Source organism: Oncorhynchus keta, chromosome 29, assembly GCF_023373465.1.
Source record: "Oncorhynchus keta strain PuntledgeMale-10-30-2019 chromosome 29, Oket_V2, whole genome shotgun sequence".
In the NCBI taxonomy this organism is placed as follows: domain Eukaryota; kingdom Metazoa; phylum Chordata; class Actinopteri; order Salmoniformes; family Salmonidae; genus Oncorhynchus; species Oncorhynchus keta.
The window spans coordinates 18,534,258-18,548,487 of record NC_068449.1 but is presented as its reverse complement, the minus strand read 5'-3'; the positions used below and the strand labels follow the sequence as shown (position 1 = coordinate 18,548,487).

Here is a 14,230-nt window from a genome sequence, read left to right as displayed (position 1 = left end):
CCAGGGTTCTTGGGGTGGATCATCACACTATAAATGTTGGCAAGAAATAAGCTATGCAATAAATTACATTCCTTTTAATAAAACGTTTGCATATTGAGTACCTTGACATGTATCAAATTATTCAAAACAATGCTAAAATGTGAAGTGTTTGTAGGTAGAAAATAAAAATACACAATACATTATTTTTTTTAAATGGACTTGCAGTGAAAACGCTATAAAAAAGGTAGATACAAAATATATGCATGTCACCATGAGAGAAAAGTATTTAAGAGTGAGGAACTTTCACAGTATGCGATGCAATTTGATATTCTTCGGGATGGATGAATACCTATCTAATTCATGTCCATAGGAGCATAATTGTCTCACAAAAAAAGTATTTATCTGTTCGCTTCCTCAACAGTCAATCAACCAGGATGAGTGTCACTGTGTGTTCCATCAGTCCAGTGTGTCACTGTATTTTTCGACCCCACTTTATCAGTGTTTTCAACTTGCCCCACGGCACTCAATGACAAGGTTCCGCAACTCCTCCTGAGCCTTCTCTAGGTGCACAGCATGTTGGGTCCAACGCAGGAACAGACCTGATACACATCCAGACAGAGGAATCTTGGTAGTAAATACATTTATTTATTTACATGATCTACCATTTAATTGCTTATTACTCATCGATTAAGAAATTAATGTAATACATATTAAAATTCACCCATACAACATTTAGCATACTGTATGTCAGAGGGCTGCAGTAAGGGAGAGCAGACTCAGATCTGCCTGTGTTACTAACTCACCTCTCCAGAGCTGCAGGGACTGTGGCTGAATGGAGGGCCAGATGGCCAGCTCAGTGGGCTCATACAGGGGGTTAGAATAATGCTCCCTCTCACTGGGCTTCAGGAGGAACTGGAACAGACAGTGGGTTCTCTCCTTCACCCCTGCAGCACACCTGATGAGAGCGAAAGAAAGAGTGAGAGAGAGAGAGAGAGAGAGATGAAGAGTAAGAGAAAGGTACAGACAGATGGACAGACGGATGTGTATTTAGTGCAGATACACTAAACTCGTAGACAATGACTGTAGATTTAAGGACAGTCTGGACAAAGCATGAATGTCTCACCTCTCCTGGTCACTGTTGCAGAGGAATGTGCCATAGTCTGAGGAGTAGACCTCCATGGCCAGACGCAGCAGCAGAGGCTCAGAAAAGCCCATGGCCAGAGGGAACTGTCGGGCCAGCTGCCACACACAGTCCAGCAGCAGCACGAACACTGGAGCCTCCAGCCTCAGACGGGCGTGGGAGTAGGCTGAGTGGGCACAGCGCTGCTGGAACGGGTGACCTGCCTGTGGAAAGGGAGTACACACACACACACACCTCAACAGATCAAATAGCACACACACACTAAGATAAAAACATACACACAGCTTCAGCTAGTATAGCTAGTTAGCCATTGAATGTACACTGGACTAATGTACACATTACCAGCTCTCAATCTACAGTATATGAGGGTAGTTGTAACATAAGGAGGTAGCGTGTGACTATTTTAGGGGTCTCACCAGTAGCCACTCCCTCTCTAGGAGGCCCAGGAAGCCGTCCAGTGTGCGTGTGTTGGGGTCCAGGATGAGCTGGGCCAAAGAGCTCACCAGAAGGGTGGCATCTGTGCCCTCTGAGCCATGGACTAGAACAGAGTGGCCATCCCTGGCCAGAGCACCATAGAGGGTTACATAACATAGAACAATGTTACACGTAAACAAGACATTACACAATACAGGAAACAAAACATCACATCAGCAATAAAAACAAAAAGCAAAACAACACGCATTATGACTCAGTGTAACACTATGCAGCAGTGTTCAAATCAAATTTTCAAGAATTCTTTCAGAATGCAATGCCATCGGCATTTGATAGTGTGGTATTCCAGATCGGGAGAACAAAACACCACTAGTAGTTAATTATGAAACATACACAAGAGCATTTCCTTTTCCCGGAGAGTCCTTTCTTCCTGTCCGCACGAGAACCCTGCTGGCCGTATGGACGGGGACATTATATCCGGAAAGAGCAATGATTCCGTGAAAGAGTATGTTACAACTCCCTGATGTCTCTCTGGAAGAAGATCCTTGCCCTGAGCATGTTTACTTTATTGTCCAGGGATTGAACATTAGTGAGTAATATACTCAGAAGCGCTGGATGGTATGCACATCTCCTGAGTCGGACTAAAAGCCCACTCCATATTCGTCTTCTCATTCGGCGGCATCTTGGAGCAGCCCGTTACACGATGATGTACGATTATTTTAACATTTAACCAAGCAAGTCAGTTAAGAACAAATTCTTATTTACAATGACGGCCTAGGAGCAGTGGGTTAACTGCCTTGTTTAGGGGCAAAACGACAGCTTTTTACCTTGTCTGCTCGGGGATTCGATCTCCCAACCTTTCGGTTACTGGCCCAACGCTCTAACCACTGGGCTACCTACCACCCCAACTACTGGGCCACCTACCGTCCCATTCTGAAAACATTACATTTAGGGTTATGAGAGTAGAGTGCACATCTACCTCTCCACACACTCTGCCAGTAGGCCTGCTGTGGCCAGGGCAGTGTGGACGTGAGAGAGCCATTTGGAGTTCTCCAGCTTGCTGAGCCAGCGATCCACACTGTGGGAGTGATCCCCACAAGCCTCCACCAACTTTATCAGACTCTCCTGGAGCACCTTCCCCCTGGACACACACACACACACAAATATAACTATTCAGTCAACAGGCATAGAGCTCCAAAAAAGGGGTTGGTTAAAGCAGAAACACCCTGGCAACTAGGTTAGACATACGTAACCACAAACAAATGAAAAAAAACTCACACACAACAGGCAAACACACAGACAGACACCTTTCCAGTTGACGATGCAGTCTCTTCCAGCAACTGTAGCTAGATTTAGATTCAAACCCGCCCCCTGTCATCCTGGCCTGCTGAGCCTGTTGGTTGGAGCGGGTATCAATGATGTAACCCAGCCCAGAGCCGTGAATCACCGCCTGGAGGAGGAGCTCATCCTCTCTGCAGCGCTTCCTATTGGCTCCTGTCAGGGGTTGGCTGCTGCGCATGATGACCTGGGAAACACAATTTTGCTATTTGATAAAGAAGGGTTCCCGAGTGGCACAGAGTTCTAAGGCACTGCATCTCAGTGCTAGAAGCGTCACTACAGACCCTGGTTTGATCCCAGGCTGTATCACAACCGGCCGTGATCGGGAGTCCCTTAGGGTGGCGCACAATTGGGCCAGCGTCGTCCGGGTTAGGGGAGGGTTTGGCTGGGGTAGGCCATTATTGTAAAATAAGAATTTGTTCTTAACTGACTTGCCTATTTAAATAAATAAAACATTATTTAAAAAAACATCTAATGTCAAACAACATTAATTACTGTACATTGTAGTGACATAAAAGTATTTGTGTGTGTGACTAAGTCCATATGTGTGGATCCATGCGTATCTCACCATGCCATTTTTCCTGTGGTAATAACAGAGGACAGGGAAGCGGCCCCCTTGTCTGAACTTGGCCACCTTCACCAATGTCTCATCGTCTATGGAGTGAGGGACAATAACAGCAGGGGGGTAGGAGGGACACACAGAGTAGTCCTTGTTCACATGACTCAGTCTCCACCTGTCCTGCTGCAGAGAAGGAGAGAAGATAGGAAGACACAACACAGATCAATAGGTACATATTGGTCACTGCTAAAAATAAGGGTGATTTGCAGTTCTACAGTGTAAATAACCTTTTTGAGGGCCATATATGAAGCGAGCCATTGAACCCTTTTTGGTTTTAAATAGTATGATTTCTTATAACAGTGCCTACACCCACTATCTTGATTCTAATAGGGTCTCTTGACATAGCGATCCCCAGGTTATGTGTTTTAGAACTAGTGTAAATTCCCCATGACAAGGGCTCCACAGGAAGCTGACTAATATATATATATATGAGCATGGATTCATGTCGTTTCTCACATGTATTGTTTACACAGTCATAATGCAGTAAGTGGAACCACATGTAATCGGCTGCAGGGCTGGTATTGCGGCCTCAGCAGGATTGATTTATCTGAATCTTGACCCTTCCGTTTGGTATCCCCAGTGAAAAACCCAGCAGCGTTACAGTTCTTGACACAAACCGGTGCGCCTGGCACCTGCTACCATAACCCGTTCAAACGCACTTAAATCTTTTGTCTTGCCCATTCACCCTCTTGAATGGCACACATACACAATCCATGTCTCAATTGTCTCAAGGCATAAAAATCCTTCTTTAACCTGTCTCCTCCCCTTCATCTACACTGATTGAAGTGGATTTAATAAGTGGCATCAATAACGGATCATAGCGTTCATCTGGATTCACCTGGTCAGTCTATGTCATGGATGTTTTGTATACTCTTAATGTTTGTGATGATTAGCTCTGATTGTTGCATTTACTCTAAAACAACAGGACATATGTGTGTGTGTGTTTGTGCTGCACTCACTAGCTCCTCCATTTGAGCGTAGTTCTTTTCAGGCGATGAGAGGCCCCACTGGTCCTGCAGACTGAGTTTAAGCGGTCTGTAGAAGAATGGATACATATCGGACACAATGTCCAGAGAAGAGAGATACTAGAGAGAGAGAGAAAGAGAAAGAGGCAAAAAGTTACTGACTAGTCAAAACAAAAAGCAAAACACTAATTGTAATGTTGTCTAACCTTTATGACTGTAATACTAGTTTTTACATGCTGGGTATGTATGTACAGCCTGTGTGTATTCTACCACCCTGCTACTGTACCTCAATGGAACGGGCAATGTTCAGGCACTCCTCCATGCCTGGAATGTCCAGCTGCAGAACACACAGGTCCTTACACTTGAGGGTGATTGTTCCAGAGGACACAGAAGGCCTTCATATGAAATACACACACATCATTATAGGGCTTCTGTCCAACCCCACATATTACCCTCAACACTCCCCCTCAGGGTTCCATGATCTAGGCTGCCTCCCCTCCAAAAAAAAAACATTCAAAAAAGCAAGTCCAACCCAACCAGCTGGTGGGAGTGGAGATTCTCTCAGAGAAAGGATGTGAGGCCTGCATTTCCCCTCCATATCAAATCTTTGTCTGCACTACGCCCCCAAATGTACTGTCTGAACCAGATTCATAACTGTAGTAAATGAGCACTGAAATTCCTGCATTTGGTTCTTCGCAGTTCATGACACAAAGCATATGGAGAGGATTCAAAGAGATGGCATGTGAGACAGAGCTTGAGCGAAGGTGGGATTGGTTATTATTCATGCAGCATCAGAATCAGAATCCTGTTATTTTCGCACAGTGCTGCACACTGGATAGCAGCACACTGCAAAACGCACAAACACACACAGACTCACACGCAACGTGTCACACTTATGTCAAACCTTTGACTCTGGCCTGTACTAGAGAAGAGACTGGAATAGCCCAACAGGTTTTCCACACTGGGCATGGAGGGAGAGAGACAGCGAGAAGGATGGAGGGAGAGAGACAGCAAGATGGGTTAGTGAGACATGTTTATTAACAGGCTACACAGGCACCCTGACCCAACATTCAGACTGATGAAGGCTGGGAAAATGTTAACATGTTAAACACTTTATTAGTAACTATTAGTTTCCCCCAATGTGACAATTGGCTGTCAGCACATTGAAATATGGGGTTAAGGCAATATGGCAGCAGTTCTGTATAAGGCTATATGGTCCATCATTACACCTTTGAATATGACATTTAAATACTTTAAATGTTGAAAGTTGAAAAAGGGGCCACGTATTGCCCTCACTCCGTTTACCTTTTCTCTATGGCATCGATGTTTCTGAGAAGTAACAAGACCAGCCGCGAGCTGTCTCCATCTCTGTTAGAGAAGAGCAGGTGGTGGCCAGTGACACATAACGTTCCTTGCATCGGTGGATGAAACGGCCGTCTCAGAACGACATCTTCAACGTTCGCCGTCTTTATGTGCTCTGAAAACTCCATCGCATCAGCGCACGATGACAAGAAACGGACGGGAGATCCAAGTCGCGCGCGCCAGAAAAAGTATTCAGTTTATTTTCCTTTTCTGGATCTTGTTTAGGCTACTTATCTGAATTATTGAAATTAAACCACGTATTCTTGTCCCATGGAAAAGGGGCGTGACACGGTCCAAATGTTGACTGTAGCTTGCTGTAACTACAGCTAGGTGAAGTGTTTTATTTCCTTTCGTTTTCTCATTAACCCACCCTTCCCGTGGGGACACCTCTTTAAGCCATACTTGGCTGCTTTCCAACCAGCCCCTAAAATGTGAAAACATCTTGTGGTTACAAAAGAAGGAAGTGAGCGTTTCCTGAAAGCAGTGGTGAGAGAACACATAGTTAAAGATCCTATCTATACAGGGGCAATTCATTTCAAAATGCCTATTAGTGTGTAGCCTAATATTGGGTTTGCATTTTGTAGATAATCTTGCCTAAAAAAGTTCATACAATTCATACTCGGTTCATATTCATACCCAGTTCATGATAAGATAATGGTATCGTCTGCATCTAGTCAGTCATTATAGCGTATCCACAGGGCCCTGGTACCTGCTGGCGCCTGAAGAACTGACAATCTAAAGACAGCAAACCTCACCACTAGACCATTGGAGTTGAGTATGTATAAAAATCACATGCTAGATTTTTTGACTGAAATCAGCTGCTGACTGATTTCTGTCTCTTTCAAACTGTTGTTGAACCGTACCAGACTAGTTAGTTTACATCACTCATTGATTTGATTTAGTAGCCTCTGCTTCCAACCAAGTAGATGCGCCTCTAGTAACTTCAAGTCACTAACCTAAAGCAATACCCTTCTCATTTCCTGTGTGTGACCTACATTTCCTGTGTGTGACCTAGTCTTTGATTTAAAAAAAATATATATATCATCATATTGTCTAAAACATGCAGCATATTGCTATCCCATCCATCTTTCCAGCCCATTATTGGGCATTATTGGGCAATTGACCAGAAGTGTGTTCGAAAATTAACACTAGATGGAGGCATTGCCTCAAATTAAGACATTCCAATCCCGATTTCTAAGGAGTTTGTCTGTCAGGAAGACCATGAACTAATTACATGGTGTTTGTGTATATCTACCTGTACCTGCCCTATTAAACATGGAATGGCTACATCACAGTATTATCTGATCAAATCTAATCAAATAACATCTTTTAATTACAAACATTCCATATAAACCCTAAATGTATCGAGGAGCCATCTTATAATGATTCTCAGGTACTTTTGTATACTTTTTAACCAGTAGTTCTGAAAGTAGCACTCAGGATACAAAAGTAGTCCCAAAAATGGCATACTATGTCACATATGTGCAGATATGTGCACCAGGTCATTGCTCTCACTCTCTTTCTCTCTATGCTGTTTCCACTGAGCCATTGGGCCCACACTGCTACCTTATTGGATAACACTGGACAGGCCTCTCACTAGCTTTCACTCAAATGTGAGAGGCTGAAGCTAATTTCCTAGAACTGGAATTGCTATGGGCTGGCCCAGGTGGTGGGAAATGTAGGGAAAACAGCTTCGAGATAACAGTTGCTTTCAAACTAGGGATTTTGTGGCTAATTGAGGTAAGACAGTAAGTCTGCTCATCGATAATGCATTTATGAACTACACATCCTGCCCAAAGCGGGAGTTTTCAAAAATACTTTTTTAGTCGCTAACATACAGGAGCATGTCTTTAACATAAAAGGTTTAAGAGATATGGCTAAATCAATTTCATCCCATTGCCATTTTAGTGTTTAAGGAATTTAGAGGGGACATTATACAAAACCTTTGAACCTGCACCTGAGTGCTGCCATAAGTGGACACAGCAAACTATTGATTTCACCTTAGTGTGGTCAGGTGGATAACATGAGGGAGGCTACTTGCATGAACTACACCTCTTCTCCATAATGGATATGGGAGGCCACTTCCGCTTCTCCTTATCATTCTATAAATAAAGGATCACCAGTACACTCCAATCTACAACTGGCAAGCCCAGTGACAGTACACTTCATGTGCTTCAAGAGGCATCGTGCTCTGTGAATAACTCATTCCAACTTTTTTGCAGCCTCTGAAATGTCTTTTTACGGAGATCCTTTTTAAACGTCTAGAGCACTTGCAATGGATTTTAAAGAGCTGGGAGGTGATGATAACCCCGACGGAGATACTGATGGAGAAGCTGAGGATTTGAACAATGTGAAAGCACTTACCGAAAAACTAAAGTTACAAACCCGCAGACCATCATACTTTGAATGGCAGGAGCGCTTGCAGAGCCAACCATGGAAGGAGAACCCGAATGATTCAAAAAATGGCCAAGAGACTGCAGAGAAATATGTGCTCTTGCCTGAAATTATTCGGGATGAGAACTCAGATCTAACCATCCGCAACATCTGTGGCTTCGATACCATTAATGATGCGTTGGAATTTCTTAGGAAAGAGTTGGTGAGCACACATTTTTTTGAATACCGAAATTTTCTCCAACTCTGACACGGTTATTTGTACATGGACATGTTAGAAATTAATTAGGCTACACTATCTCTTCATTTCCTAGATATGTAGAATACAACGAAAATATTATAGTACATATGAATAAGCAGTGGTGTGAAGTACTTAAGTAAAAATACTTTAAAGTACTACTTAAGTCGTTTTGGGGGGTATCTGTACTTTACTTTACTATTTATATTTTCGACAACTTTTACTTTTACTCCCCTACATTCCTAAAGAAAATAATGTACTTTTTACTCCATACATTTTCCGTGACACCTAAAAGTACTTATTACATTTAGAATGCTCAACCAGGACAAAATTAGGACACTCTTATCGATATAACACTTTGTTATCCCTACTGCTGTCACGCCCTGGCCATAGAGAAGCTTTTATTCTCTATTTTGGTTAGGTCAGGGTGTGACTAGGCATCGTGGGCATTCTATGTTCCTTTTTCTATGTTTTTGTATTTCTTTGTTTTTGGCCGGGTATGGTTCTCAATCAGGGACAGCTGTATATCGTTGCCTCTGATTGAGAACCATACTTAGGTAGCTCTTGCCCACATGGGTTTTGTGGGTAGTTGTTTTCTGTTTTGTGTCTGCACCAGACAGAACTGTTTCGGTTTAATTTAGTTCTCTTGTTGTTTTTGTCATTCAGTGTTCTGTTCTATTAAATAATCATGAACACTTACCACGCTGCACTTTGGTCCTCACCTTCTTCCACCAACAGCAGTTAGAACTGCCTCTGATCTGGCGGACTCATTAAACACAAATACTGTGGTTGTAAATGATGTCTGAGTGTTTGTGTGCCCATGTCTGTCCGTAATTAAAAATTATAGTAAAATCGTGCCTCCTGGTTTGCTTAAAATAAGGAATTGGGTGTATAGCACTTACTTTTACTTTGTACTTTTACTTAAGTATTACGATTGAATACTTTTTCTACCACTGTACTTCAGTACAAAAAAAACAGATACTTTTAGACTTTTACTCAAGTATGACATTTTAGTACTTTTTCCACCAGTGTGAATAAGACGCAGTGCAACTATTTGGCAAACGTAACTACCAGGTAGTTACACTGGTTTGGCTTCCTCATGACGCACACGTGCCAGAGCGTAGAGTCTCTGTGCCAGATGCCACTGTTGTGTGACGGAGAGATTTATGGGAAATAATTGTGCTTTCACTGTTTAATTTTGCTTGAATGCTTATCTGACTAGAGCATGACTTTGTGCTATCTTTGCATCCAAAATAATGCAAACATGCTTAAACAATAGGGACCTTGTGTTCATTTCAGAGCTGAAAAATCCCCAAATAGAAAGTCAAAGTATTTTTTCACATAGATCTTGTGTCAGTATCATTACACATCAATAGCACCCACTATATGCAAAAACCTAATCCTGGGGTCCGATTGCTAGAATATTATATTTGATGACTGATTTCTCACCGTTCTCTCTCATCTCTCTCCTTTCCGCCTGCCATCCTCAGAGGGAGATGCGTTTCCAGGACAACCGTCTGGCTCGGCAGCTGATCCGCCTGCGTGTGGAGATCCACCGGCTGAAGGTGGAGCAGGTGTGTCACCGCCACAAGGAGATGCTGGACGACGCCACCTACGAGCTGAAGGAGTGTGGTGAGGAGTCTGACCTGCTCTGTGACATCCCCATGAAGGCTGCCTTCGCCCTCTCCACCCCCCTCAAACACCTTGGCCTCACCAAGATGAACATCAACTTCCGACGCTTCTCCCTCTGTTAAAACATATTCCACCCTGTGAGGATGGATTTGCTGAATTAACACCTCTGTCTAATCTACGCAGGGTAATCAGGGGTGTTTCACTGCAAAGGTTTCTGTTATGACATGAGAGGGAAGACGAATGGCTGGAAAAGTGTGCAGACAGTAATTAGCCAAGTGGGAGGAAATGGAAATGACTCCTTTGATTTGTGCCCCAGCCCTGACTTGAGAGAGATAGATATAGGCCTCCATAGTAAAGCCCTGTAAGGGCAAAACACAAACCCATCCCATTGCAGCACCTTTCTACTGTACCTCAGGGAAGGTGCTGACTGATAGGACAGAGTAGACAGGGAAGATAGTGATGAGGTGTGGTTCTGGGATGGAGCTGATGCGAGTCTGGATCGGCATGGTGTCAGATATATTGCACTGTACAAAAGCAATAGTTAAGATGACCCTCTGATAGAATGAATAAGACTGCCATGATAGTGAACACAACTGTAACTAGAGATGTCTCTTGAGAGTTGCAAAGGGGAATTGTCTTTCTTCAGATTAAGAAAAATCTATCACAGCGCTAACACACACTAACTTGAGTTCCATACTGTAACCCCAGCCCAGGAGCAAGTATATATAAGACACTAGTCACATCACTAGGGACATGTTCCCAAACTCTGTTGAAGGCCCCCCACCTCTGTGTTGGCAGAGTCCCAGACAGCAGTCCACAGGAAGCTGGAGGTCACATTCCAGCATTGTTTAACCACTTTAGGGACCAAAAATAACAAGGACCTCCATGGGGTCATGGCTTCAGTGATATGACATAATTGAAGGCTATGTCCTATGTACTCCATGCATTTTGTTTTCCATTAGATGAAGACAGATCACAGTCCAATCTGACAATGTTGTGTCAGATTATCAGGGTTGAGTTTAGATGTGTTTAAAGATATTGTTCTCAGGAAGAGAGATAGGAGGAGAAACTGAACGTATCTTTGGGGAAATTAAGAGGGAGTTCATTTTGAACAGGATTTGGTGGGTTTTTATCAATGTTTGCTGAATATTACCCAACAAAGTTTAAAACTTAAAAAGTTTAAAACTTTGTTACAAATTTGTAATACATCAAAATGTAGATTTGTAAGTGCCTTACGTACAGCGTTTTCACCTATATAATGCAGGAATATGTTATGGTTATCATTTAATCTATGAGGGAAATATAAATGATTGGAGACAGAGCTGTTCTTTCAAGATGCTTGTTAAAAGTTGTTTTGTTTGCTATTAACTCACATGTAAAAAGGCAACAAACTTGAAATTGAAAATAATGTTTTTTTAATTTGTCTGTCAGTCTGTCTATCCATTAGAGAACTGGTTAAATGACCTCTGTCATTACCTGTGACCTCACTGAGTGCTCATTTAGCTGTAACCTTTCACATCCTGAAATTCCATTAATGCACAGTTTCATCTTTCAACTGCATCAGGCATTCATCTTTTTAAAATTATGTGGTATAGGCTTAATTGATCAGAAAACCCCTTAAAGGTCCAATGCAGCCATTTTTAAAAATCTCAATACCAAAAACATTTTGGTTAACAATTAAGTAACAATTGGTAGAGCCCCACCAGCCAAACCCTCCCCTAACCCGGACGACGCTGGGCCAATTGTGCGCCATCCTATGAGGCCACTCAGGAAGTCTTTTCAAACAGTTCTTACACCATGAGGGCAGTTGTCATCATTTTCACAATTTCACAGTATTATACCAACCTCATAGTGTGAAAACATAACTAAAACACAGAAAATTCACATTTTTGACTGCACTGGGCCTTTAAGGGGTACAAGTATAAATTGATGAGTTCATAATCATGTCGAGTTGTTATCAATTATTGTACAAAATGGGTACATATACAAGCTGTGTGAAGTAGACGTGATATACTAGTTTATGAGATTACCTCATGTATGACGTGAGACAGAGGGAGAAAGAGAGAACCAGGCCAATTGGAACCATTGTAATGAATGACAGGATAAATACAGGGTACACAGGGTCTCTGGTAGTACCTTAAGGCCTGGTCCTTCATTGGATAGCCTCATATCATTTCCTGTGTAATGTGGCTTCTATTTCTTGTGTCTCTCACCTATGCTGTTTCCATTTTTCATAAAGACCAACTGCCCTACAGTTAAGATGGTTTTCTATGTCCTCACTCCCCTCATATGCACTGTTAATAAACTAATAGCCCTAAGTACGTTATATCTTGACTGTTTCAGCATTTTTTTAAATTATCCTCCAGGCTAGGGAAGGCCTACACAAGTTCATTTCCTTTGTCTGCAATCAAATACATGCAGCTTTAACTCCCTCAAGTAACTATAGTGACACTGTATTGTGTGTCTGTCATGCATAGGTGTAAAAGGTGGCAGGGAAGTCAGGCACAGGAGAGTCAAATGGAGTGTAAATATGGAGTCTTTTAATAAAGTTCCAAGAGTATGCTCCATAACAATAAATGTACAAACAAAGAAAACATGGGTACGAAGACCCGACGCGCACCTATACAAACAATCACACAACACTGACAACAAATCAATCTCTGACAAAGACATGAGGGGAAACAGAGGGTTAAATACACAACAGGTAATGAATGGGATTGAAAACAGGTGTGTGGGAAGACAAGACAAAACCAATGGAAAATGAAAAAAGGATCAATGATGGCTAGAAGACCGGTGACGTCGAACGCCGAGCACCGCCGGAACAAGGAGAGGCAACGACTTCGGCAGAAGTCGTGACAGTACCCCCCCGACGCGCGGCTCCAGCTGCGCGTCGACACCGGCCTCGGGGACGACCCGGAGGGCGAGGTGCAGGGCGATCCGGATGGAGACGGTGGAATTCTGATAACATGGAAGGATCTAACACGTCCTCCACCGGAACCCAGCATCTCTCCTCTGGCCCGTACCCCTCCCAGTCCACGAGGTACTGAAGGCGCCTCGCCCGACGTCTCGAATCCAAAATGGATCGAACAGAGTACGCCGGAACCCCCTCGATGTCTAGAGGAGGCCGAGGAACATCACGCACTTCAGCCTCCTGGAGCGGGCCAGCCACCATCGGCCTGAGGAGAGACACATGGAACGAGGGATTAATACGGTAATGAGTGGGTAGTTGTAACCTATAACATACCTCGTTCACTCTCCTTAGGACTTTAAACGGCCCCACAAACCGCGGACCCAGCTTCCGGCAGAGCAGGCGAATGGGCAGGTTTCGGGTCGAGAGCCAGACCCTGTCCCCTGGTGCGAACACTGGGGCCTCACTGCGGCGACGGTCTGCGCCAATTTTCTGGCGCCTCATGGCACGCTGAAGGTGGACGTGGGCTGCCTCCCAGGTTTCCTCAGCGTGCCGAAACCAATTGTCCACCGCAGGGGCCTCGGTCTGGCTCTGATGCCAAGGAGCCAGAACCGGCTGATACCCTAATACACATTGAAAGGGAGTAAGGTTAGTGGAGGAGTGACGTAGCGAGTTCTGAGCCATCTCTGCCCAGGGCACGAACTTCGCCCACTCCCCCGGCCGATCCTGGCAATAAGACCGCAGAAACCTACCCACATCCTGGTTAACTCTCTCCACCTGCCCATTACTCTTGGGGTGAAAACCTGAGGTAAGACTAACAGAGATCCCCAGACGCTCCATGAACGCCTTCCAGACCCTTGATGTGAACTGGGGACCCCGATCAGACACTATATCCTCAGGCACCCCATAGTGCCGGAAAACGTGTGTAAACAGGGCCTCTGCAGTTTGTAAGGCCGTAGGGAGACCGGGCAAAGGGAGGAGACGACAGGACTTTGAAAACCGATCCACAATGACCAGGATCGTGGTGTAACCCTGTGAAGGTGGAAGATCAGTCAAAAAATCCACCGACAGGTGCGACCATGGCCGTTGAGGAATGGGTAGAGTTTGTAGCTTACCTCTGGGCAGGTGTCTAGGAGCCTTGCACTGGGCGCACACCGAACAGGAAGAAACATAAATCCTCACATCCTTAGCTAAAGTGGGCCACCAGTACCTTCCTTCAAGACAG

At 43.9% G+C, this 14,230-nt stretch overlaps 2 protein-coding genes across 6 annotated transcripts; one reads left to right on the top strand and one right to left on the bottom strand.

The window, feature by feature from the left end:
- Positions 1 to 54: 54 nt before the first annotated feature.
- zgc:154055 (uncharacterized protein LOC556036 homolog) lies at positions 55 to 6,239 on the bottom strand. 5 transcript variants are annotated; one of them, XM_035742662.2, is made up of 11 exons: positions 5,780 to 6,239; positions 5,352 to 5,435; positions 4,761 to 4,869; positions 4,469 to 4,594; positions 3,459 to 3,629; positions 2,860 to 3,077; positions 2,532 to 2,693; positions 1,537 to 1,678; positions 1,103 to 1,323; positions 783 to 934; positions 55 to 578 (listed from the first exon to the last, which is right to left on the bottom strand). In XM_035742662.2, exons 1-11 carry the CDS (start codon positions 5,962 to 5,964, stop codon positions 484 to 486), a joined length of 1,665 nt encoding a protein of 554 aa, XP_035598555.1. In that variant the 5' UTR covers positions 5,965 to 6,239; the 3' UTR covers positions 55 to 483. The 5 variants fall into 5 exon arrangements, with proteins under 5 accessions (XP_035598555.1, XP_035598554.1, XP_035598556.1 ...); XM_035742661.2 differs by having other exon boundaries at positions 3,459 to 3,632; positions 5,780 to 6,238; XM_035742663.2 differs by having other exon boundaries at positions 3,459 to 3,632; positions 5,379 to 5,435; positions 5,780 to 6,237.
- A 1,714-nt stretch (positions 6,240 to 7,953) lies between these two features.
- Positions 7,954 to 12,423, top strand: LOC118362381 (protein FAM167A-like). Its single transcript, XM_035742660.1, has 2 exons — positions 7,954 to 8,432; positions 9,956 to 12,423. The coding sequence occupies exons 1-2, from the start codon at positions 8,112 to 8,114 to the stop codon at positions 10,217 to 10,219; spliced, it is 585 nt and encodes a 194-aa protein (XP_035598553.1). The 5' UTR covers positions 7,954 to 8,111; the 3' UTR covers positions 10,220 to 12,423.
- Positions 12,424 to 14,230: the final 1,807 nt, after the last annotated feature.

Bases quoted from the DNA above. Each gene is read 5' to 3' on its own strand.
- LOC118362381 (XM_035742660.1), top strand. From the start codon at position 8,112: ATGGATTTTAAAGAGCTGGGAGGTGATGATAACCCCGACGGAGATACT. The intron at 8,433-9,955 runs GTGAGCACACAT...TGCCATCCTCAG, and splicing joins AATTTCTTAGGAAAGAGTTG to AGGGAGATGCGTTTCCAGGA.
- zgc:154055 (XM_035742661.2), bottom strand. From the start codon at position 5,964: ATGGAGTTTTCAGAGCACATAAAGACGGCGAACGTTGAAGATGTCGTT. The intron at 4,870-5,351 runs GTGAGTCTGTGT...TTTCATATGAAG, and splicing joins ATAAGTGTGACACGTTGCGT to GCCTTCTGTGTCCTCTGGAA. The intron at 579-782 runs GTGAGTTAGTAA...GATGTGTATCAG, and splicing joins GTCCCTGCAGCTCTGGAGAG to GTCTGTTCCTGCGTTGGACC.